This window comes from Sardina pilchardus, chromosome 18, assembly GCF_963854185.1.
Source record: "Sardina pilchardus chromosome 18, fSarPil1.1, whole genome shotgun sequence".
NCBI classification, from domain to species: domain Eukaryota; kingdom Metazoa; phylum Chordata; class Actinopteri; order Clupeiformes; family Clupeidae; genus Sardina; species Sardina pilchardus.
Genome location: NC_085011.1, coordinates 31,454,144 through 31,481,572, shown reverse-complemented (window position 1 = coordinate 31,481,572; position 27,429 = coordinate 31,454,144). Strand labels below are relative to the sequence as shown.

General features: G+C 41.8%; 1 protein-coding gene across 1 annotated transcript in view; it reads right to left on the bottom strand.

Annotated features, from left to right (window-relative positions):
• The window catches only part of LOC134064340 (serine/threonine-protein kinase 32C-like), a 247,095-nt gene that overhangs the window by 52,536 nt on the left and 167,130 nt on the right, over positions 1-27,429 (bottom strand). The window contains exon 5 of the mRNA XM_062520260.1: positions 12,278-12,315. Within this exon, the coding sequence (XP_062376244.1) occupies positions 12,278-12,315 (38 nt within the window). The remainder of the gene's footprint in view (positions 1-12,277; positions 12,316-27,429) is intronic.

Here is a 27,429-nt window from a genome sequence, read left to right as displayed (position 1 = left end):
GTCTAATATTACTGCTTAATTCCAGCTTGCTCTAAACCAAATAAAAATGTGCAAATGAGGCAATGATAGATAACTTGTGTGAAAAGAATATTTACTTAGACTGGAAGTGTGATTTTACTAAAGCTTAAAGTGTGGTTTTGTTTAGCTTTAGAATGTGTTTTTGTTTAGTCCTTTAAAGAACGATTGTTTAGCCCTTAAAGTGTTTTAGTCAAGCTTATAGAGTAATGCTGTGTTTAACAGTTCCTGCTTAGGCCCATATATGGGCCACATCCGAGTGCTGTGTTAGAGTTTTAAGTTTAATAGTTCCAGTGTAGAGCCATGTATAGGCAACATCCGTGTGCTGTGTCCGAACTTTAAGTGTGAAAAGTTGTGGGAAGCCACCAGAAAAAGAAACAAGAGATAGACAAACAGCTGACTGTGATAAAAGGTGATAGATTGAGGTTCAGCTGGGGAAATACAAAAGCGTCCCTATACCGGGGCTCTGGGCAGAGCTCTCCACCACCCCTTCGGGACTTCACCTACTGAGAGCAAGAAGATTTTTTTCTTATTAAATAGAGTCAGAGTCCTTTTGAGTTTTCTTTGCCTCCCCTGTGTCAACGAGAATGCTGAACTTCTTGCAAGAGGCGCACGCCTACAGAGGAGACCAGGCGGGAAGCTGGTAAGATTGTCCGTTTGCTTACTTTCTAAGACACTGTTAATGGGCAAACACTTACTGCGCAATGCACTGACATACACTGGAGTAGCGAACTAAGCTGTGTATTTAGGAAGGAAAGTCCTATGCACCGATGCGGTCACAAAACCAACTGGGCTTTATTTAGCGGGCGTGTTTCTGTAAAGAATAAAGTTCGGGGGCCTTTAACAGGTCCAAATGCACATCACACAAGCAAAGATACGGAAATCTGTTTTTAGTAACTAATGTATGTAAAAACGGAGTACAAATTATCAATTAGATCTGTTATAATATGCCATGAGTGCTATACAGATTTGTTCTAGAAAAAGCCCATATTGAATCACTTGGCCCTGTTAATAGAATTAGATTAAGTTTGTTGCATGTTTCCGGTGGGATAAAGGAACCTGTTTCCCCCAGCCGTGTTACACAACTTACAATTAGGAACCTAGGACCCCCTTAACCCCAACTATTCACCCTCGTCACAAGGAGAATATTATCTGAATTCCCAATCCCAAATTAGATTTACTATAGTTGTCTTCTATATCATAGAAGTCTGTCACTAGAACAGTTATATATGGTTGAATCTTTCTGTGACCACGAGGAATAGGTCCCCTTTGTCACTCCATTGACTTTGTAACAGGAGGAAGACTTTTAGAAATCATTGTCACAGATTAGTTTATGCAGTAAATAGCCCAGTCCCACTATAACAAGAGAATCACATAATTCACCTTTGGCTAAGTCCCGCCTATTGAACGCGGATGAGGCAATGGCAGTGCAGTAGCTCCGCACATGAAGATAGGGTCCGACAGTTTCACGTTATGGCTTCATAGAAATGCATTGGGAGCTGTGATTTTTCCCCGGTTTTATAAGATTTTATAGTGATGTAAATTGAAAAAGGACAGCCAAACGAAATGTGTGGGATTAACGCAACACCGATACACAGAGTGATGGCTTTCAATCTTGATTGTATATTTTTTGTAATTATATTAAATTAGATTAAAGTCTCTCCTCCCAGCTATCCCCTATTTTAAGCTAAGGTTTACTCCGTAGCAAACCGTAATGAAACAGCTCCACCACATCTGTGGATTAAGCCACACAGTCAACTTAATGTAAGTAAGATAAACAAGGATATAAGTAAGATAAACAAGAATGTTCTCAGCACTGTCAGCATCGTGTATAATATGATTGTCATTTAGAGGAGACTCGTAGATAACTAATGTTAGCATAGTTAGCTAACCGCTGCTAACATGCTCGCCTCAGAAAAGCTTGGGTCTGTGCACACTGCACAGTAGTGTAACATTTATTCACCATACATTAATAAAGTTGAAGTCAGTTTGCAATGTAGACTATGTTTCCGTTTATTTGCAGTACCAGTTCCTTACATGACATAACCCGGTGTCCTTGCAGGCAAGTCTATCTAGCACAGCTAAAATCAGTGAGTCCCATTCGCCCCCTGTCTTAAGTATGTCACGCAACAAACCTAGATATTAATTTGTATTCATGTGTTTCCATGTCGTACTGGTGTTCAACACATTCTAAATTAAATACAGTTCCGTGGCTCTGTAAAAAAGCCTCATGGATTGTAACTTTTACAGACGGGCATACGGCCTCCATTGAACTCCGGCCTGAGCTCCGGTTAGACTGTCGGACTTCGCAACAATAACTAAGGGGGGTGGGGCTTAACCAAAGGTGAATTACAAGCACGATTGCAGTTAATAGGGTTAACATGAAATAGATATATGGAGAGCCTCCTGTATAATATCTACTTGTTGACCCTGAACTCCTGATTAAGGATTTTGATTCATAAAGGGAGAGAGCCTCTCCCTTGTATCAGTCCTTTCGTGCATCCTAAACCCGTCGACAGATGCAACAGATACGACACAGATAATTATTTCCCGTTTTTCGCAGAGCAGTTGCCTCACAAAGTCGAAAAGGGGAAACAAGCTAAAGATATTATACACACACAGACCTTTTTAGAAAGTGAGGGATTTGCCTAGTGAGAGATTCGTGAGGGTTTCACAAAGTGAGGGATTCACATATTGAGGGATTCACAAAAGTGAGGGATTCATATAGTGAGGGATTCACTGAAAATCTAAAAGGTTTATACGCACACACCAACCTTTTTAGTGAGGGATTCACCTGTTGAGGGATTCACATAGTGAAGGATTCACATAGTGAGGGATTCATAGATTGAGGGATTCACTGTTATCTAAAAGGGTACACACCCGGAGTAGCGATCTCAACTGTGACTATAGCGGAGCCCTGTAATCACCAGAGTGGACACAAAACGCAACAAAGGATAGGACAGGAGCCTAACCAAAAATGACAAAGTGGTTGTGTCTCTTGTGACTAAAATTGTGCTATGCTGTTGTTAGTTTAATGTTCATTAAACAATATTGAATAGAAATAGGCCTAAGCTACTGACTGGATATTAGCACATTGATCAGTGGTACAGTGTCTAAAGCAGATGACTCAGTGTAGAGATGGGGGGGGGTCTTCAGTCTGTGTCGCAACCCTGACAGAATGACGAGGCCATACAACGAACCAGCAGGCAGGTACAGCGATTTTGGCTTATATGCTCCTTGGGAGGACGTCTGCTTTGCCAGCCCCGAGAGGGATCCCTGGGATCCCTTTCGGGCAGTGGCGTCACCAGCCGATTTTACCGGGGCTTCAGCCCGGGGTAATTTGAGCCGAGCCCGGGGTAAAATTTTTAATGCTTGAATCTATCAGCCACTTTCAAAATCAACCAGCATTTGCCTGGTGCTAAATGTTGAGCACCACTAGTAGTAGGCTAAGCAAGCTATCGATTGGCATCACAATACAACACTGGCTACACGTTTCTACATGGGCTAGCCCAGTGTTTGTTTCTCAATCTATGGGTACCGGGCCGCGAGAAGATTATTACCATCGCGCCGCCGGCCGACTCTCTCTGCCTTCTCCGAGAGACGCACCATGCAGCCGCGGCCGCACACATTCTTTTCGGTAATATTGCTGCGAGATATTTTCGCATAGAAATAACAGGCATATCATATGAAACTACGTAACCTGACCTTTACAGTGGCACTAGCCACTAGTTTCTATGGTGAGCGGTTCGCGAGATACCAGGTTCGCGAAATTACAGTTACATACAAAAATGAATGTCACATGCAGTTCTGCGCCATACCAATTCTTCTCTGTGAAATATCTCATGATTTCGTTACTGCCCTATGGCAAACTGCATATCAAAATAAACAGGAGATCCTACTGATTCCAATGGCGTATAGAATGTATCTGTATAATTAGCGGTAATCACGAGAAATCCTTTTTGAAATAACATCACATTTCTGCATTTTTTCATACCTCCCCATTTCCCCCACTTCAAAATAATTTATTTTTCATATCAGAGGTTGTATTCAGACCCCTGTTTGTCATATAGCCATGGCAGATGCTTGATATGAATCGTTGGTAGGACTATGTGTTTGTCTACACACATTCTGAGAGGAGCAGATGAGTAGGCTAGGCTTAAAAGTTCAACTTCGAAAAGGAAAATTGTTTGTTTTGATTTAGACCTACAATAGGATATGCTATATCTACTCAGACTCCTTGTCATCCACTGGTAGTACACTGTAGTGTGTCTCTGGATAGTATAAGCGTATGGGTAGTTGTAACAGCTGTAGTCAGATAAGCCTAATTTTTCTCTCAATAGTGCTCTTCCTATAAGTAGGCTATCTTGTGTTCCTTGTAAAAAAATACAATGTAGGATTATAACATTATAATTTAATAGGCTACTGTAGATCCTCCATTGCCTTCTTCATTTCGCGCACCCCTTAATGTCCCCTTAAAAAAAAAATTCGGCGCGCGCTGCGCGCGCACATTGACACTAGGGGCTAAGCCCAGGTTGTCCTTAAAGTCTAGAAACGCCCCTGCTTTCGGGGATCGCGACTGGCAATCTGGCGACCTTCCAGGGAGCGCTGGAGGACGATCCCCCTGGCCGAGGACGAGTGGTGGACCAAGGATGAGTGGTCGACTGGGCCGGTGCCGCCGGTTCCAGCCCCACGCTCTGCGCCGCCGGTTCCAGCCCCGCGCTCTCCAGTGCCGCCGGTTCCAGCGCCTTTGAGTCCCGAGTCCCCGCACTCTCCAGCACCTCTGAGTCCCGAGTCCCTGCGCTCTCTAGCGCCTTTGAGTCCCTAGTCCTGGCCGCCCTCCCGAGCCGTCCCGACGCTCGGCCCTGCGGCGTGGCCGCCCTCCTGAGTGACTCCGACGCTCTGTCCGGCACCCGGCCCGTCCTCCGGAGCTGGCTGACCAGAGGGCTCCCGCCTCCGGCCCCCCTCCACCCGCCCTGTTCGGACTTTGTTTGGGTTTGGGGGGGGGGGGGGGGGGTACTGTCATGGTTTGTGTTTACATCTTTTTATTTTTCAATCAATCGCAGAAGGGTCAATTTATAAATTTGTATTAAAAGTTTCAATGGATCTCATGAATAGATTTTTTTTTTTTTTAGTGCTCTACGTCCCCATCTCACCTTCTTCCTCCTCACGCACACGCTCACTCACACCATGCGTGGGCATGTAGTTACCTACATGCCCATGCATGCTTACACACACACACCTGTAGCAATATCACAAATACACACAAAAGGAAAAATAAAAAGAGACAACAGTAAATAACAAAAAATAAATAATAAAAAATAGTACAAAAAAAAAACTTAAACAACCAGTATATTAACAGATCACAGAGATGAGGTTAAACTTCAGTCCATTATGTACGCCTTGGAGTGTCTAGATTGGAAGATGTTCATGTCCCATGCTTTTCCAAATGGAAAAGAAGTGGATTCCAAAGGTCATGGAATAGTTCACCCATATTGTGGTTTTCAAGTGTTATCTTTTCCAGGGGAAGAAATTGAAAGATCTGTTCTGTGAACATATTAAATGTTGGTGCAAGTTCATTTTTCCACCAGAGAAGAACACATTTCTTTGCAAAGTGTGTGATGGAAATCAACAGTCTGCATTTCTTTTGGTCCAAGTGGCGACTGCTTATGTCGTTAAGTAGATAGACGCATGGGGACATCTCAAAATCTAATTCCAGTACAGCTTTTGTAAATGAGTGAATCATCTTCCAGAAATTGTTCAATTTATCGCAGTTCCAGAACATGTGTAGAAATGTACCTTCCTTGATTTTGCATCTTGGACAGTTTGGTGAGTTTTCTTTAGAAATGTTATGCATTTTCCTAGGAGTGAGATAGAGTTTATGAATAAATTTGAAGTTTGTTTCTTTAATCTTATTGCTTGTAAATGGGAAGAAAATTCGTTCACATATATTTTGCCAGCTATTTTCATCAAGTTTCGTAGATAAGTCAGTTTCCCAGATCTTCAAAGGGGCTGGGAAAACAGTTTGGCATCTCTGATTCAAAATGTTATATAGTTTACTAATTTGGCCTTTGATAGTATATGGTATGATTAGATTCTCTTCCAGTTCAGTCAATTCGAAATGTAACTTGTCTTCTTTAATCAGTGATTTTATAATGCTCTGGATCTGCATATATTTGAGAAAATCTGAATTAGGTAGATTAAATTCTCCACTTAGTTCTTGGAATGTTTTAAGTTTCCAGTTTTTATTAAACATATCTTTAAGTTGAGATATCCCCAAGTGTCTCCATTGGTCAGTTAAATGCAAATATTGTTTTAAATCAGGGTTTTGATGAATAGATGAGTATACAGAAATGCATTTAGTAGTGCCCACTTTTCTCAAACAGTCTCGCCAAACAGACAGTGTATTCACAACAGTAAAATATTGCCCCATGTTTTTTATCTTTTTAAAATTTTTGATAAATATAAGAGAGTCTAGAGGTATCGGGTCAACATATCCTGCTTCTACTTGTACCCAATGGGAGTCTGGTCTTCCCAGTGACCATGATAGTATGTTTCTCAGTTGGGCTGACCAATAGTAGTGTTGGAAATTGGGAAGACCTAGACCACCCTTGGGCTCAGGTTTCATTAGGGTCAGTAGTTTGATCCTTGGTTTCTTATTGGACCATATAAATTTTGAAATATGACTGTTCAACTTTTTAAAGAATATTACGGACAAGTAGCAAGGTACATTTTGAAAGAGAAAGTTCAGTCTCGGAAGAATATTCATTCTGATGACGTTTATCCTCCCTAAAAGAGATAGAGGTAGTTTGGCCCATCTACTTAGATCGTTGTTGATGTCATTAGTAAGGGGAGTGTAGTTCTTTTTAAATAAATCAGCTACTTGTGGTGTGAAGTGTACTCCTAAATATTTGAAACCATCTGGTGACCATTTAAATGGATATAATTTTTGCATTTTTTCTGTTGGGTTCATATGTAAAAGACATGCATTAGATTTATTGTAATTTATCTTATATCCTGAGAATTTCCCAAATTGTTCAATTGTGTTATATAGGTGTGGTAAAGAATGTTCTGGTTGCTCAATATATAAGACTATGTCATCAGCATATAAAGATAATTTATGATTGTCTTCACTAATGTGTACTCCTTTTATGTTGATGTTATCTCGTACAGATGTTGCTAATGTCTCAATCACTTTGCAAACAATGAGGTTGACAGCGGACACCCTTGTCTCGTACCTCTCCTCAAGTTGAACGGGACTGATGTCAAACCGTTAGTAATAACTGCTGCTCTCGGAGCTTGGTAGATTGTTTTGATCCACTCAATAAAGTTATCTCCCATGTTTAACTAATACAATACGCTGAAGAGGAAGTTCCACTCGACTCTATCGAAGGCCTTCTCTGCATCCAAGGATAGAAGCAGAGAAGGCCTTTGGTTCACATTCAAGTAATTAGTTATATTCAACAACCTTCTAATGTTGTCGGTGGAGTATCTTCCTTTAATAAATCCTGCTTGGTCTGGGTTGATAACTTTAGGCATGATGGTTTCAAGTCTTTTCGCTAATGCTTTAGTAATAATCTTGTAGTCATGATCTAAAAGACTTATGGGTCTATAAGATGAACAGTCCAAGGGGTCTTTGCCACATTTATGTATTACAGTGATATTTGCCAAGCTCATTGTTTGGGGGAGTACTTTGTTGCAATCAAAATTATTAATCATCTTCATAAAAATAGGCTTGAGCTCGTTCCAAAATTCTTTATATAGTTGTGCTGAAATGCCATCTGGTCCTGGACTTTTATTTGTAGGAATGGAGTTAATAACTGCTAGCATTTCCTGTTCTGTAAAGGGGGCGTTGAGATCCTGCTGATCTGATTCGGATAGCTGTGGCATTTTAATGTTATCTAAATACTGATCTAATTCATCCTGTGTGTAATGACTTTGAGATTTGTATAATTCGTTATAATATTCTTGGAATGACTGATTAATTTATTTTGGGCAGTATGTGATATTTCCCTGGGCTCGGATTGCTTTGATAGTCCTTTCTGCTTGTTCTTTCTTTAATTGATGAGCTAATAGTTTGCTAGGTTTGTTACCAAATTCATAGTTTTTTTGTCTAACATAGTTAATTTTTTGCATGATTTCATTTGTGGTCTTAAGATTTAATTTAGCTCTGGCAGTGACTAACTGTTTCCAGTTGTCTTCTGTTGTTGCGGTTTTGTGGAGTATTTCACATCTTTCAACTTCTTTTTCTAACTCTTTTGTTTGTGCGATATCTTCTCTCTTCTTGAATGAGGTATAGGATAAAATATTCCCTCTTAAAGTCGCTTTGGCGGCTTCCCAGATTATATTTGGGTCCATGTTAGGGTGGTTGTTTTCATCTATATAATTTTTAATCCACTGTTTCATTTTTGATTTGAATATATCGTCTCCAAGCAGGGAGTTGTTGAATCTCCATTGTTTGAAAATAGGTTTATCTTTATTTAACTGAACAGTCAAGTCAATTTTGGCGTGGTCTGACAGAGTGATTGGGTTGATACCACACTTTTTTACCATATGCATATGTTTGGAATAAATGAAAAAATAGTCGATTCTAGAGTATGAGGCATTAGCATTTGAAAAGTAAGTGTAATCTTTAGCCTTGGGGTTCAATTCTCGCCACACGTCGACTAGGCCACTTTCTAAACATAAACCTTGGAGTACTCTTATGGTCTTTGGTTTGTTACTCTTAGTCTGTATAGATTTGTCTAATTTCTGATTTAATGCACAGTTAAGGTCTCCACCTATCACCCCAAAACCATCACAATTTTCATTAAACAGCAAGACCATATCTGACATAAATGTAGGCTCATCAGTGTTAGGGGCGTATACATTTAGAAAAGTAGTAGGTGTTCCATTAATAAAACCTGATATCAAAACATACCTGCCATTTGAATCAATGGTGTTTTTGTTAATTAGAATTGCAGTTCCCCTACTGTGACTTTTGTATGAAGAGGCGTAGGCTACACTTGACCAACCCAATCACTCTGTAGTCTTAGATGTTGTATCTCTGACAAGAAAGCTACCTGTACCTTACTTTTTTTTAAAGCTGATAATTTTTTCGCTCTTATAATGGGGTTTCCTAGGCCTTTGACATTCCACAAGTTTATGATCAAGTCTGCCATAATGGTTGAAACATCTTGGTATTATCTGTAAATATCTCTAAATGATCAAAATATACTGTCACTGATTTTAGAAAGGAAAATAAAATAAAAAAAGACGAAAAAATACATATAACATACAGTTTCCCACCCTTGTTGTGGCTCCCAAACCCACAACATCGTGAATTCACTTTTGGTAGGCCAGAGGAAGAAAACAAAAGAAAGAACATGAAGGATGTTAGAATCTTCATGGTGTGTTGTGGTGCTTGGAGTTCCAACCCTCAAAATGTTTGTTACTTTTCCCTCCCCACTGTTCGTCGTGAAGTAGTCCTTATATCCTATACCGTCGCAGCATAGGCTACGGGAGAATAAACTCCCATGGCGTCACTCGCTGGAGGAACTCGGCTCTGTCAGTTTAATTAGGCCTACAGCATAGACTGCTAATGTCAACAAACAGGAATTTATGGTGGACCTAGCTTAGCAATCAAGTCAGTTTCAACTTTACTTCACGATTTCCATGAGGAGGGATTAATAAAGTCTTACCTCCGCTCTTAGTTGTAAAATGTGAAAAAGAGGTCTCTACTACCGTTCAAGTGTCATTGATGGATACATGATCTTGCCGGTTTCAAATCATTGTCTAGGCCTAATTGATGGAAGTTTGAGGATCCATTTCGGCCGCACGTTCCACGCGAGAACAGCGCTATTCCCGTAATCACAAGCCCGAAATGCCCCTCCAGACGTATCCACTACCTCCGGGGAGATATCCGGGGTCAGTGTAGAACGCTCCGATGTTACTGGCAGAAAGGTCCTCGAAGTAGGCCATACTTCTCTCGATGAGTGTGGTCACCTGGTCAAGGGTGAGTTTATTTCCGACTTCTTACATTGCGATTTTCTCTTCCACTTGTAACGTTTGTAAGCTGTGATGTCAACTGCTCAACTCGAACCGTAGTAGATGAGCTTTGCGGTTTGGTATTGTGGTAGGCTAGGCCTGGATGGACCGTGTGTCTTGATCTGGTGATCCAGTGATTGTCGATTTGTTTGGTCACGTTCAGGCATCGTCGTCGGTCCAGTGGCTCTGTCATGGTTTGGTGTTTTGTGTTTATGTAGCCTACGTCACGGTTGTTCTGTTGGTGATATTGTCAGTAAAGTCAAGTTTGAGTTCAGTTCGGGTTCCTGTCCTGCATTTGGGTCTTCAGTCTGTGTCGCAACCCTGACAGGTGATCCGTTTTATGTGATTATTTAGTGAAAGTTCTTAGACTTCCTAGATTTGTAACACTTGTGGATGGGGTCAGTGAGAGATCACTATATGTAACCTGTGATTAGGATAGGATATCCCTAATCTTTTTAGGACTTAAAACCATTAACTTCTGTTTTATCAAAAGCAGGAAGTTATTAGTCATCCAAATGTTTACATCTCTTAAAAATGTTTGTCTAAAGGGGTTAATACATCGGGCTTATTTATGGAATAAACATGACATGACATCCCCCGTTAGGCTATATGGAACTTGACCTTCAGTTTGGAGATGGTACTAGGGTTCTCCAAATAATGTAAATTATTGAAGCAGACACTTATTGACTGTAACTGTACTTACAGTAGTAGGGCCCATGCTTATTTAACAATAAGCCGTTCCCAAGTATTCATCACTTGCATGGATTAAAGTTTTCCGTCCTACAGCGGATTTCCAAAAATGAGATCATGCAGATTCGAGAAAAAATAGTGCAGGGGATGGGGTGTCTACAGCGGCGATATGATCCCAACAGCTTCAGACAGACAGAAAGAAATAATTAAGCTAAGAAGTTCCAATTCAACAGACGTCTCAAAATGTTCTTTTTCGTTAGAGAGAAGAACAGAAGTTTGAGAAGTTTACTTGAATAGTTGCGCAATGACATTTCCCGATGCATGATAAACACACAAAACTTCATAGGCTAATGCAGAAAATCATACACCAATGATGCCCCATCAGTCTTAAATGCTAGTTAGTTTAAATAAGTTAGGTTATATTAAGTTGAATTACGTTAAAGCACAAATTGTCCAAAACTAAAAGCACTGCAAGAGCGCAGACCTCTGCCAAGTGCCTCCTTTATCCAGACGGTGATCTGGATCACCCCCAATTAATTTGTTTCTTCCTTGGGTCATTTCAGACCTTTCCTGAAAATTTCCTCGAAATCCATCCATACGTTTTCAAGTTATCTTGCAAACAAACAGACAAACAAACAAACAAACCCCGAAGAGGAGATCTGCAAAAGGGTTTGGCAGTCCTCAAACACATTGGCTACAGATGCTCCTGCAGTAAACTTAATAATGATGATGATAAATTGTAGCCTAATAATAATAATAGCCTAATAAGTAATAGGCTAAAGGTTTACATTTAAAGAATCAAAGAAAGAAAGATGAATGGCCATCTTGGCTTAGGCTACAGAAACAGGCAATCGAGTGGACTGTTCCAATAGCCATAAGTCCTTCTCTCTTTGTGTAGGCTAGGCCTATGTGCAATAACTGGTTTGAATTGCATTGCGCTCAATGAGAATGAAAACAGCTAATAGGCTAACTGAAATAAAACCATGCCAATCTCATGGTATGGTGAAGGATATATGTTGATGTTGGGTTATTTTAATTCCAAAGGCCATGGGGACTTTATCAGGGTGCATAGCGTTCTGGATACATGAAATAACTGGCATTTAAAATAAAACAAATACAAATCTGCTAGCCTCTATGGGAATTTTAACACATAGGCGTTCCAATACTTATGACCCCTGTATTTTATGGAAAACATTTATTTATTTACAATACATTATTCATTCACAAAGAAAATTGATGTCCTTAAAGGTTGAATATGTCCTCATTTTTTCATTCAAAGCATTATGATCAATATCCAAAATATTTTTTTATATGGTCAACTTTAGCATGTGTTCCAATACTTTTGGAGTTGACTGTATATGTTTCGTCTACATGCAATTAATTTAGCTAAATATTATTTGTCTCCAGTTACAGTTACAGTTAAAAATGACTATTAAAATCAATGGACAGCTATTTAGAATGACAAAATGAAGTACAGTTACAACATTTATCACACACTGCATAGTTTCCAAATAAAAAACACTTTCAGCTTGGATTTGGACAGCCTTACCTTGTTCATCCAGTAGGATATTATCAGGTTTGATATCCCTGAAAGGAAGAGAGATGTAGTGGCAGGATGAATAATACAATGTGAATAGGTGCAGTATACTAATTTTAACAGAAAATTTAATATTTGAAATAAAGGCCATGTTACATCCAACGATCTCAACTATTTTAGGGCTCAACCTTGGCGATCAGAAACGCATGGTCAGTAGCAAGAAACTTCAATAGGTACATTTAGGGGTGTGTCCAGTGACAGTCATCCACATTTGGTGTGCATTGTTAAAAAACGTTATTGTTCAGTCATGGGTGTGTTTTGGGCGTAACATCCTTTCAACTAATGAGAGATCTGTCATTCCCTTCAACAGCAAGCAGCTTAACTTCAAACAGTGATTGTTATTTTGCCAGTCAGTGGCGCATTTGAAGGAATCAGCTTGCATGCAAGACCTTGCTTTACTGAAACCTATTTGTGACTACATGCATTCTGTACTTGCCTATTATTTGAACTCAAAGGCAAAGTGAAACTATCATCACCGTGGGGCCATACAGTTCTATACTGTTATTTACTTTCACTATTGATTGAAAAGGGGTACAATCGAAAAAAAAGCAACCATTACCCCAATAATGACTGAATAAAAATCCTAAAGATATCTATCCAGCAGACTAGTTGTTTGGGACTGCTTCCTAATGACTGCTTACTTGTGACCGCATCTTCAGCTGTGCTTTACATGCGCCTATCACTAGGCAAGGTTTATCTTGGTCAGTGGCGTAATGATTTTTAGAGGGTATAATATAGCGATTTTTGGATCAAGCGCCAGACCACACCTTCTCCCACACTACTGAGTGCATATGGAGGTAGATTTGTGTCTTTATTATTCAATCGTAAAAAAGTGTAGCCTAGAAATCTAGACGCCCCTAGCTGCAGCAAATGTAATTTGGCTGGCGGGGCAGTCTAGGCACAATCCATAGAGCCAGGGAGCTGAGAACCCGAAGCACCAGCGGGCCAATCACAGCGTGTATAGAGTCGGTGGGTGGGCTTAACATAATGGTGACTGACATGCGACTAGAAGTTGCGACGGTAACGCATCCTGTTATTTAAAAACAAGAAGATGATTCGTTTAGCGTTATCCTATTGCGTGGAGAGGGAAGGTTACGCATCCTGCTACTTGAAAACAAGAAGATGGTTCGTTTAGCGTTATCCTATTGCGGGGAGGGAATTTTAAAGACAACTGTTTATCCCACCCCTCTGATTGAGCCCTGTCTACGGTGAGTGTCCAGACCCTACATCTTGATGTGGGTCTGGCTCGTCAGGCTAAAAAGTGTGCTTCAATCAAAAAATATATCTTCAATCAAAAAAACATTCTCTTCTGTCAAAGAAAACACATTCAATCAAAGAAAAAAAAAGTATTTGAATGCAAAAAAAAATTGAGACTCAAAAAAATGCCTTTGAACACCTTTTTTCTTTGATTGAAAATGTTTTTTGTGATAGAAGTGAAAGTTAAAACAACTCCTCCACAGATGGAAAAGTTACCAGGTGCCACCACCTGTAAAAACATTCCTGTTTTGGGGGTCGTCTCACAGTTGGCCCTCTAGTACAACTGTAGAACATTTTGTTGACATCAAAGCAGGTCAACCTGATTCACAAACCACCTCTGTTACATAACTGGCCAAATCAATATATCACAAGTGTGACTGACTTGATGCTATACTCCTATGAACCAGTGTTCCCTTTATTTTTTTGAGCAGTGTAGTTATCCCTTTTACCTGCTTAGAAATGCACCACGTTTTATTTTGTCTCACCATACTTGGTCGTGTGACTACTCGTGTAACTGTATTTTAATAGGGAAAACATGGAGGTGTTTGGTCGCTTCTAACTTCATCTCTGTTTGGATCCTAATGAATGCATTGGGCTATAAAAGTTGCCGAGTGAGTGCACGCATTGAAACGTGAGAGGTTTGTCGGTAACGCTTTAGAATAACATGTGCTTATTAGCTATTAACAGTGCATAATAAGCAGTTAACAACTAGTTACTAACAGTTAGTTAACTGTTGTTATCCTTTAATAACATTAACTAACTGTTAACATACAGCTTGTAAGTGTTAATAAGCAGCATTTAAAGATGCTTACAAGCATATTTGTTAACAGTTAACGTGCAGCTTGTAAGTGTTAACAAGCAGCTTGTTAATGGTGAAAAAAGACATTTCTTACCTACTTGTAGTAAATTCTGCAGCCCCCCAATCTAAAGCGAGAACTATAGGCGTGTTTCCACTATCGGAACTATCGGGCTGTTTTTCAGGGACTTCGCCGTGTGCGCGTGTCTCCACTGACCGGGAAGTTCCGACAGGGCCGTCTTCAGGGCCATTTACAGGAACTAAAGGAGTACCTGATGGAGGGTAGGTACTAAAAACGGCCCGGTAGAGTCGCTGGGCGGTACTAGTGGCTACCTTGCGCAGATTGGCTGTCGCAGTGACATCAGCATATCACGACAAACAACCTCGAAATTTGAAGTGAGGAGTTGCTACTACTTGCTAAAGGATTTTTTCACAACATGAGAAGCAGAAGACGATCTACTTGATTCTACCAAAGTCTTTTTAAAGCCTCTACTCGTCAAAATAACTCTTCTAGTCCTTCCAGTCTCCTAGTCAAAACAAAGCTTTTCGCTGTTGTCGTTACTTGTGTGATGCCAATAAAACTCACTTTCCAACACATAATAATAATAAATATAGCCGCAAGCGGCGATGGCGGGCCCGAGCACCTGCGGTGCGGAGACCTGTGACATTTCGGAATCTATCAAAGCAACATGTGCGTGTTGGTGGGCATGTGCATGAGCAACACACATGCCCACCAAATTTGGTCAATTTTCCTGAATGTATGTGTCAACCACAACAGACAACACGCTAGGTGGCGCTATAGAGTCCCTAAGCCACACCCTAGGCCAGAGCTCTGTCTCTGAATAACTATAGCAATAACACACATGCTCACCAAATTTGGTTCATTTGGGTGAATGTACGTGTCAACCACAACAGACAATGCGCTAGGTGGCGCTATAGAGTCCCTAAGCCACACCCTAGGCCAGAGCTCTATCTCTGACTATCGATAGCAATAACGCACAAGCCCACCAAATTTGGTTCATTTTCGTGAATGTATGTGTCAACCACAACAGACAATGCGCTAGGTGGTGCTATACAGTCCCTAAGACACCCTTGCCCGAGCGCTGTTTCTGAATAGCTATAGCAATAACACATATGCCAACCAAATTTGGTTCATTTTCGTGAATGTATGTGTCAACCACAACAGACAATGCACTAGGTGGCGCTATAGAGTCCCTAAGCCACACCCGAGGCCAGAGCTCTGTCTCTGAATAACTTTAGCAATAACACACATGCCCACCAAATTTTGTTCATTTTGGTGAATGTTTGTGTCAACCACAAGAGACAACACACTAGGTGGCGCTATAGAGTCCCTACGCTACACCCTATGCCAAAGCTCTGTCTCTGACTAGCCATAGCAATAACACACAAGTCCACCAAATTTGGTTCATTTTCGTGAATGTTTGTGTCAACCACAACAGACTACGCACTAGGTGGCGCTATAGAGTCCCTAAGCCACACCCAAGGCCAGAGCTCTGTCTCTGACTACCGATAGCAATAACACACAAGCCCACCAAATTTGGTTAATTTTCGTAAATATTTGTGTCAACCACAACAGACAACACAGTAGGTGGCGCTATAGAGTCCCTACGCCACACCCTATGCCAAAGCTCTGTCTCTGACTAGCCATAGCAATAACACACAAGTCCACCAAATTTGGTTCATTTTCGTGAATGTTTGTGTCAACCACAACAGATAACGTGCTGCTAGGTGGCGCTATAGAGTCCCAAAGCCACACCTTAGGCCAGAGCTCTGTCTCTGACTAGCAGAAGCAATTCCACATGTAGCTGCCAAATTACATCCAATTCATAGCCTTTTTTCTGCCTATAACACCAACTTCCTGTTTCTTAATATAACGCCATAATTCAAACCTTCGCCAACTCGATATACTTTTGAAATTCAAAAATCTGTTCGCAATTCCTCTCGGGCAACCCCTCAAGATGATTTTAGTGCTGATATGACATGATTTCGATAAACCGTCTAGGAGAAGTGTTTCAAAATACATGATGTGCAAAAATCATAATCATAATCATAACTCAAATTTGTTTAAGATTCACTATGTAGTGTAAATGTGAAAGTTGTTCAGATTCATGCAACACATCTGCCTACCAAATTTGGTTCATTTTCGTACATGCACGTGTCAACCACAACAGACAGCGCGGTAGGTGGCGCTATAGAGTCCCTGAGCCACACCCTTGGCCAGAGCTCTGTGTCTGAGTAGCGTTACCAATTCCACATCTTACTGCCAAATTTCAAGAGTTTTAGAGCATGCCAAGTTGGTGAAAAAAGGCCAAACATGACCTGTAAGAAGATTCCACAGACATAATAATAAATATAGCCGCAAGCGGCGATGGCGGGCCCGAGCACCTGCGGTGCGGAGACCTGTGACATTTCGGAACTTAACAAAGCAACATGTGCGTGTTGGTGGGCATGTGCATGAGCAACACACATGCCCTCCAAATTTGGTCAATTTTCCTGAATGTATGTGTCAACCACAACAGACAACACGCTAGGTGGCGCTATAGAGTCCCTAAGCCACACCCTAGGCCAGAGCTCTATCTCTGACTATTGATAGCAATAACGCACAAGCCCACCAAATTTGGTTCATTTTCGTGAATGTATGTATCAACCACAACAGACAATGCACTAGGTGGCGCTATAGAGTCCCTAAGCCACACCCGAGGCCAGAGCTCTGTCTCTGTATAACTTTAGCATCAACTATACCCATCAAATTTGGTTCATTTTGATGCAACCACAACAGACAGGTGGCGCTATAGAGTCCCTATGCCACACCCTATGCCAAAGCTCTGTCTCTGACTAGCCATAGCAATAATACACATACCCATCAAATTTGGTTCATTTTGATGAATGTACGTGTGAACCACAACAGACAATGCATTAGGTGGCGCTCTAGAGTCCCTAAGCCACACTCTATGCCAGAGCTCTGTCTCTGACTACCGATAGCAATAACACACAAGCCCACCAAATTTGGTTAATTTTCGTGAATTTTTGTGTCAACTACAAAAGACAGGTGGCGCTATAGAGTCCCTACGCCACACCCTATGCCAAAGCTCTGTCTCTGACTAGCCATAGCAATAACACACATACCCATCAAATTTGGTTTATTTTGATGAATGTACGTGTGAACCACAACAGACAATGCATTAGGTGGCGCTCTAGAGTCCCTAAGCCACACTCTATGCCAGAAATCTGTCTCTGACTACCGATAGCAATAACACACAAGCCCACCAAATTTGGTTAATTTTCGTGAATGTTTGTGTCAACCGCAACAGACAACGCACTAGGTGGCGCTATAGAGTCCCTATGCCACACCCTATGCCAGAGCTGTCTCTGACTAGACATAGCAATAACGCACAAGCTCACCAAATTTGGTTCACTTTCCTGAATGTGTGTGTCAACCACAACAGACAATGCGCTAGGTGGCGCTATACAGTCCCTAAGACACCCTTGGCCAGAGCGCTGTCTCTGAGTAGCTATAGCAATAACACATATGCCAACCAAATTTGGTTCATTTTCGTGAATGTATGTGTCAACCACAACAGACAATGCACTAGGTGGCGCTATAGAGTCCCTAAGCCACACCCGATGCCAGAGCTCTGTCCCTGAATAACTTTAGCAATAACACACATGCCCACCAAATTTGGTTCATTTTGTTGAATGTACGTGTCAACCACAACAGAAAATGCATTAGGTGGCGCTCTAGAGTCCCTAAGCCACACTCTAGGCCAGAGCTCTGTCTCTGACTACCGATAGCAATAACACACAAGCCCACCAAATTTGGTTAATTTTCGTGAATTTTTGTGTCAACCACAACAGACAGGTGGCGCTATAGAGTCCCTACGCCACACCCTATGCCAAAGCTCTGTCTCTGACTAGCCATAGCAATAATACACATACCCATCAAATTTGGTTCATTTTGATGAATGTACGTGTGAACCACAACAGATAACGTGCTTCTAGGTGGCGCTATAGAGTCCCAAAGCCACACCTTAGGCCAGAGCTCTGTCTCTGACTAGCAGAAGCAATTCCACATGTAGCTTCCAAATTACATCCAATTCATAACCTTTTTTCTGCCTTTAACACCAACTTCCTGTTTCATAATAAAACGCCATAATTCAAACCTTCGCCATTTCGATATACTTTTGAAATTCAAAAATCTGTTCGCAATTCCTCTCGGGCAACCCCTCAAGATCATTTTAGTGCTTATATGACATGATTTCGATAAACCGTCTAGGAGAAGTGTTTCAAAATACATGATGTGCAAAAATCATAATCATAATCATAACTCAAATTCTTCAAAGATGCACTATGTAGTTTAAATGTAAAACTTGTTCAGATTCATACAACACACATGTCCACCAAATTTGGTTCATTTCCATGAATGTATGTGTCAACCACAACAGACAGCGCGCTAGGTGGCGCTATAGAGTCCCTGAGCCACACCCTAGGCCAAAGCTCTGTCTCTGAGCTTCGATTGCAATTCTACAAATGGCTGCCAAATTACAAGAGTTTTAGAGCATGCCAAGTTGGTGTAAAAAAAAAAAAACAGGTAAGACGGAAAAAACTATAATAATCTGAGCAAAAACAATAGGGCCTTGCACCTATGGTGCAGCCACTTTCAGTGGCCGCACCTCGGTGCTCGGGCCCTAATAATAATCTGAGCAGAAGCAATAGGGCCTTGCACCTACGGTGCAGCCGCTGCTACAGCGGCCGCACCTCGGTGCTCGGGCCCTAATAATAATAATAATAATACATTTTATTTGGGGCGCCTTTCATGGCACTCAAGGACACCTTACAACAACAATCAATATAAAACAACAAATAATAACAATAACAATAATAAATATAGCCGCAAGCGGCGATGGCGGGCCCGAGCACCTGCGGTGCGGAGACATGTGACATTTCGGAATCTAACAAAGCAACATGTGCGTGTTGGTGGGCATGTGCATGAGCAACACACATGCCCACCAAATTTGGTCAATTTTCCTGAATGTATGTGTCAACCACAAAAGACAACACGCTAGGTGGCGCTATAGAGTTCCTAAGCCACACCCTAGGCCAGAGCTCTATCTCTGACTATCGATAGCAATAACGCACAAGCCCACCAAATTTGGTTCATTTTCGTGAATGTGTGTGTCAACCACAACAGACAATGCGCTAGGTGGTGTTATACAGTCCCGAAGACACCCTTGGCCAGAGTGCTGTCTCTGAATAGCTATAGCAATAACACATGCCAACCAAATTTGGTTCATTTTTGTGAATGTATGTGTCAACCACAACAGACAATGCACTAGGTGGCGCTATAGAGTCCCTAAGCCACACCCGAGGCCAGAGCTCTGTCTCTGAATAACTATAGCAATAACACACATGCCCACCAAATTTGGTTAATTTGGGTGAACGTACACAGACAATGCGCTAGGTGGCGCTATAGAGTCCCTAAGCCACACCCTAGGGCAGAGCTCTATCTCTGACTATCGATAGCAATAACGCACAAGCCCACCAAATTTGGTTCATTTTCGTGAATGTGTGTGTCAACCACAACAGACAATGCGCTAGGTGGCGTTATACAGTCCCGAAGACACCCTTGGCCAGAGTGCTGTCTCTGAATAGCTATAGCAATAACACATATGCCAACCAAATTTGGTTCATTTTTGTGAATGTATGTGTCAACCACAACAGACAATGCACTAGGTGGCGCTATAGAGTCCTTAAGCCACACCCGAGGCCAGAGCTCTGTCTCTGAATAACTATAGCAATAACACACATGCCCATAAAATTTGGTTCATTTTGGTGAATGTACGTGTCAACCACAACAGACAATGCATTAGGTGGCGCTCTAGAGTCCCTAAGCCACACTCTAGGCCAGAGCTCTGTCTCTGACTACCGATAGCAATAACACACAAGCCCACCAAATTTGGTTAATTTTGGTGAATGTTTGTGTCAACCACAACAGACAACGCACTAGGTGGCGCTATAGAGTCTCTACGCCACACCCTCTGCCAAAGCTCTGTCTCTGACTAGCCATAGCAATAACACACAAGTCCACCAAATTTGGTTCATTTTGGTGAATGTACGTGTCAACCACAAAATATAATGTGCTGCTAGGTGGCGCTATAGAGTCCCAAAGCCACACCTTAGGCCAGAGCTCTGTCTCTGACTAGCTGAAGCAATTCCACATGTAGCTGCCAAATTACATCCAATTCATAATCTTTTTTCTGCCTATAACACCAACTTCCTGTTTCTCAATAAAACACCATAATTCAAACCTTCGCCATTTCGATATACTTTTGAAATTCAAAAATCTGGTCGCAATTCCTCTCGGGCAACCCCTCAAGATCATTTTAGTGCTTATATGACATGATTTCGATAAACCGTCTAGGAGAAGTGTTTCAAAATACATGATGTGCAAAATTCATAATCATAACCATAACTCAAATTCTTCGAATATTTGCTATAGAGTGTAAATGTAAAAATTGTTTAGATTAATACAACACACATGCCCACCAAATCTGGGCCATTTTCGTGAATGCATGTGTCAACCACAACAGACAGCGTGATAGGTGGCGCTATAGAGTCCCTGAGCCACGCCCTAGGCCAAAGCTCTGTCTCTGAGTTTCGATTGTAATTCTACAAATGGCTGCCAAATTACAAGAGTTTTAGAGCATGCCAAGTTGGTGAAAAAAAAAAAACAGGTAAGACGGAAAAAGAATAATAATAATAAATATAGCCGCAAGCGGCGATGGCGGGCCCGAGCACCTGCGGTGCGGAGACCTGTGACATTTCGGAATCTAAGAAAGCAACATGTGCGTGTTGGTGGGCATGTGCTTGAGCAACACAGATGCCCACCAAATTTTGTCAATTTTCCTGAATGGATGTGTCAACCACAACAGACAACACGCTAGGTGGCGCTCTAGAGTCCCTAAGCCACACTCTAGGCCAGAGCTCTAAATCTGACAATTGATAGCAATAACGCACAAGCCCACCAAATTTGGTTAATTTTCGTAAATGTGTCTGTCAACCACAACAGACAATGCGCTAGGTGGCGCTATAGAGTCCTTAAGCCACACCCTAGGCCAGAGCTCTGTCTCTGACTTGCGATAGCAATAACACACATGCCCACCAAATTTGGTTCATTTTCGTGAATGTTTGTGTCAACCACAACAGATAACATGCTGCTAGGTGACGCTATAGAGTCCCGAAGCCACACCTTAGGCCAGAATCTCTAAATCTGACAATCGATAGCAATAACGCACAAGCCCACCAAATTTGGTTCATTTTTGTAAATGTGTGTCAACCACAACAGACAATGCGCTAGGTGGCGCTATAGAGTCCTTAAGCCACACCCTAGGCCAGAGCTCTGTCTCTGACTTGCGATAGCAATAACGCACAAGCCCACCAAATTTGGTTAATTTTCATGAATGTGTGTGTCAACCACAACAGACAATGCGCTAGGTGGCGCTATACAGTCCCTAAGACACCCTTGGCCAGAGCGCTGTCTCTGAATAGCTATAGCAATAACACACATGCCCACCAAATTTGGTTAATTTTCCTGAATATATGCGTCAACAACAACACACAATCTGCTAGGTGGCGCTATAGAGTCCCTAAGCCACACCCTAGGCCAAAGCTCTGTTTCTGACTAGCGGCAGTAATAACAAACAAGCTCACCAAATTTGATTCATTTTCGTGAATGTATGTCAACCACAACAGGTAACACACTAGGTGGCGCTATAGAGTCCCTAAGCCACACCCTCGGCCAGAGCTCTGTCTCTGAATAGCTATAATAATAACACACGAGCCCACCAAATTTGGTTAATTTTCGTTAATGTTTGTGTCAACCAGAACAGACAATGCGCTAGGTGGCGCTAATGCGCTAGGTGGCGCTATAGAGTCCTTCAGCCACACCCTAGGCCAGAGCTCTGTTTCTGACTAGCAAAAGCAATAACACACAAGCCCACCAAATTTAGTTAATTTTCGTGAATGTTTGTGTCAACCACAACAGACAATGTGCTAGGTGGCGCTATAGAGTCCTTCAGCCACACCCTAGGCCAGAGCTCTGTCTCTGACTCGCCCATAGCAATAACACACAAGCACACCAAATTTGGTTCATTTCCATCAATGTATGTGTCAACCACAACAGACAATGTGCTAGGTGGCGCTATAGAGTTCCTAAGCCACACCCTAGGCCAAAGCTATGTCTTTGACTAGTAGTAGCAATAACACACAAGTCCACCAAATTTGGTTCATTTTCGTGAATGTTTGTGTCAACCACAACAGATAACATGCTGCTAGGTGGCGCTATAGAGTCCCGAAGCCACACCTTAGGCCAGAGCTCTGTCTCTGACTACCAGAAGCAATTCCACATGTAGCTGCAAATTACATCCAATTCATAACCTTTTTTCTGCCTATAACACCAACTTCCTGTTTCTTAATAAAACGCCATAATTCAAACCTTCGCCATTTCAATATACTTCAAAAATTCAAAAATCTGTTCGCAATTCCTCTCGGGCAACCCCTCAAGATCATTTTAGTGCTTATATGACATGATTTCGATAAACCGTCTAGGAGAAGTGTTTCAAAATACATGATGTGCAAAATTCATAATGATAATCATAACTCAAATTTGTCTAAGATTCACTATAGAGTCGCAATGTAAAAGTTGTTCAGATTAATAGAACACACATGCCCACCAAATTTGGTTCATTTTCGTGCATGTATATGTCAACCACAACAGACAGCTCAATAGGTGGCGCTACAGAGTCCCTGAGCCACACCCTAGGCCAGAGCTCTGTCTCTGAGTAGCGACTGTAATTCCACATGTAGCTGCCAAATTACAAGAGTTTTGGAGCATGCCAAGTTGGTGTAAAAAGGCCGCACGTGCTAAGACGAAGAGAGAATAATAAGAAGAATCTGATCAAAAACAATAGGGCCTTGCACCTACGGTGCAGCCACTTCCAGTGGCCGCACCTCGGTGCTCGGGCCCTAATAATCTGAGCAGAAACAATAGGGCCTTGCACCTACGGTGCAGCCACTTTCAGTGGCCGCACCTCGGTGCTCGGGCCCTAATTAAAAAACTAGATCATAAAAATAGTGTTAAAGGGAATAAGCCTGTTTAAAAAGGTGGGTTTTTATGTGTGACTTAAAAGTGGAGAGTGAGTCAATGTTCCTGATGCTTGGTGGGAGGGAATTCCAGAGACGGGGGGCAGAGCGGCTGAAGGCTCTGGCCCCCATGGTGGTCAGACGGGCAGGAGGCACAGTGAGGCTGATGGATGAGGCAGATCTGAGTGTCCGGGAGGGGGTGTTGATGTGGAGAAGGTTAGATATGTATGGGGGAGAGAGGTTATGAATGGCCTTGAACGTGTGGAGCAGAATCTTGAAGTCCACACGAAATTTTACCGGAAGCCAGTGAAGCTGTTGCAGAACAGGTGTGATGTGATTAATGGATGGGATCCTGGTGATGATGCGGGCGGCAGAGTTCTGAACCAGTTGGAGTTTATGGATGTACTTGTGGGGAAGACCAAAGAGAAGGGAATTGCAATAGTCCAGACGAGATGTGACCATGGTGTGGACTAGGATGGCAGTGGAGTTGGGAGTAAGGGATGGGCGGAGACGGTTGATGTTCCGCAGATGGAAATAGGCTGACCGAGTGATGTTATTGATGTGGCTTTGGAATGATAAACACATAACACTTTTACACTTTGCCTGTAAACTGAGCTAGCTAGCACAGTACATATAAAGTTAATGGCAAGGGCTAGTAAGGTTTGCTAGCTAGGAAGCTGTGGTTAAACGTGTATGTTGTTACAAACTAACCTCATTGCTTGTGTGTGATACCAATAAGACACACTTGCGGACACAATAAACCATTTAATTTAGCCTGTTAACCGACCTGGCTAGCTAACTTTTGCACCGTAGCCTAATGAGTGATGTTCGCTAGCTAGCTAGCTAGCGGTTTCGTACACGCAACCTAAGCCTACAAGCTGGCTTTACATATTTTTGTAATAACAGAGAGCGATGTAAACCGCGTGGTAATTACCTTTATGTTGGGATAACTTGTGTGCTCCTACTCACACAAGAGCTGGCAGTAAGTGTGATTGTCTACTAACTAACCAACTAGCTAACAGGCTAATAAACAAACCATGCTAGGCGATTAACGTTGTGGAAGGGTGTCACGTCACTTGTAGTTGTAGTCCATTTATGAAATGAAACGAGCAATTACGTTTTTTTTTAATTAAGGCGAAATAGGGTCTGATATTTTCACAGTTGGTAGATTATTACAGTATGAAGACTGAAAAATATTTTTGGTGGATAAGATCGCTGGTATAGCTGAGTAGTATCTATTTGAAAAGTCGGTCTATGGGACTTAACATTGGAGCTGCTCTTCGATAGGAACGCAACCGCTTGGGGCGCTGGTTTTCACTCTCCCTCCCTATACAGGGCCATCACTGTAATGGAGACACAACGTCTGAGAGGACCAGGCCAGTCGTGGCCCGGTCAAAAGTACCTTCCCCCAAAAAAGTCCCAGAGCCAGGGTGATGGAAACACGCCTTATATAGCTAACAGTTAACAAGCCACTTCTTACCTGCTTGTAGTAAATTATGCAGCCCCCCAATCTAAAGCGTGAACTATGTAACTGTTGGGGGGCGCTGTGGCACAGCAGGCTGCAGCGTCCATACCATTTACGGGTCCGAGTGCCCACGGGGACCCAGGTTCGAATCCGGCCTGCGGTCATGTCCCGATCCCGCCCCATCTCTCTCTCCCACTTGTTTCCTGTCTACCTCTTCACTGTCCTGTACTAATAAAGGCAAAAAGGCCAAAAAATACACTTAAAAAAAAAAAAAAAACTATGTAACTGTTAACAAGCCTAACAAGCCTAACGTTCTATCTGTGAGAAATGCACCTTCAAAATTGCTGCAAATGGTGGGATGGCCACCTGCCACTGTATGCTGTATCCCACTGAGCTAAGTTCACAAAATCATACCAGGTGAAGTTGTTTTACTTGTTTCTAATTCCCGCCTATGTTTTTTTATCATACCAATTACTCTTTTTACAAATATGTTTCTGATGGTGTTTCAGTTCAGTGAATGCATAAAACCATTTTTTCCGCAGTCTACGTGTAAAGCAAAGATCATAGAGCGCTACGCTCCGCTCTAGAATCTTTGGCGTAAATATTCGGTTACCTAGCAACCAAGGCTTAAATGAAGTTTAAGCTAGTTAGCTCAAAACAATAATGGGTCGTATTGGCATTAGGTAAAATAGAGGCGAGGCAGGATGTCTGTCCCTATTTATAGTCTCCGACTCCTCTCTACTTTTTCTTAAATGATAGCTCTTAGTGTGTGTTTTTATATTTGTAAAAAGAGTAATTGATAAAAAAAACATGGGCGGGAATTAGAAACAAGTAAAACAATTTCACCTGGTATGATTGTGTGAACTTAGCTTAGTGGGATACAGCATGCAGTGCGAAGCAGGTGGCCCGGGTTCGCATCCCACCATTTGCAGCAATTTTGAAGGTGCATTTCTCACAGCTTAACCGATTTAAAGATAGAACGTTAGGCTTGTTAACTGTTAGTTACATAGTTCTCGCTTTAGATTGGGGGGCTGCAGAATTTACTACAAGTAGGTAAGAAATGTCTTTTTTCACCATTAACAAGCTGCTTGTTAACACTTACAAGCTGCACGTTAACTGTTAACAAATATGCTTGTAAGCACCTTTAAATGCTACTTATTAACACTTACAAGCTGTATGTTAACAGTTAGTTAATGTTATTAAAGGATAACAACAGTTAACTAACTGTTAGTAACTAGTTGTTAACTGCTTATTATGCACTGTTAATAGCTAATAAGCACATGTTATTCTAAAGCGTTACCAATAAATGGATTTATGTGTACATTCAGGACTGTATACCCATCGGCCTGTAGATGGTGGTATTAACCCTCTGGGGATTTGAAAAACCAAACACACATCTCAATCTCTGCTAGTTTTTGTCCTAGAAACATATAAGTGACACCATTAGAAACCTTTAATGAACTAGTTTCCAAATATATGTATACAGTACAGACCAAAAGTTTGGACACACCTTCTCATTCAAAGAGTTTTCTTTATTTTCATACTATATGACTATGAAAATTGTAGATTCATACCGAACGCATTAACATTATGAATTAACACATATACTTAACAAAAAAGTGTGAAACAACTGAAAATATGTCTTATATTTTAGGTTCTTCAAAGTAGCCACCTTTTGCTTTTAATACTGCTTCGCACACTCTTGGCATTCTATTGATGAGCTTCAAGAGTCACCTGAAATGGTCTTCCAACAGTCTTGAAGGAGTTCCAGAGATGCTTAGCACTTGTTGGCCCTTTTGCCTTCACTCTGCGGTCCACACGGTGGTTGGAACCAAAGATATCAGATTTGGACTCATCAGACCAAAGCACAGATTTCCACTGGTCTAATGTCCATTCCTTGCGTTCTTTAGCCCAAACAAGTCTCTTCTGCTTGTTGCCTGTCCTTAGCAGTGGTTTCCTAGCAGCTATTCTACTATGAAGGCCTGATTCAGGCAGTCTCGTCTTAACAGTTGTTCTAGAGATGTGTCTGCTGCTAGAACTGTGTGGCATTGGCCTGGTCTCTAATCTGAGCTGCTGTTAACGTGCGATTTCTGAGGCTGGTGACTCGGATGAACTTATCCTCCGCAGCAGAGGTGACTCTTGGTCTTCCTTTCCTGGGACGGCCAGTTTCTTTGTAGCGCTTGATGGTTTTTGCGACTGCACTTGGGGACACTTTCAAAGTTTTCCCAATTTTTCGGACTGACTGACCTTAATTTCTTAAAGTAATGATGACCACTCGTTTTTCTTTACTTAGCTGCTTTTTTCTTGCCATAATTCAAATTCTAATAGTCTATTCTGTAGGACTATCAGCTGTGTATCACCCCTGACTTCTGCACAACACAACTGATTCCCAACCCCATTCATAAGGCAAGAAATCCCACTTATTAA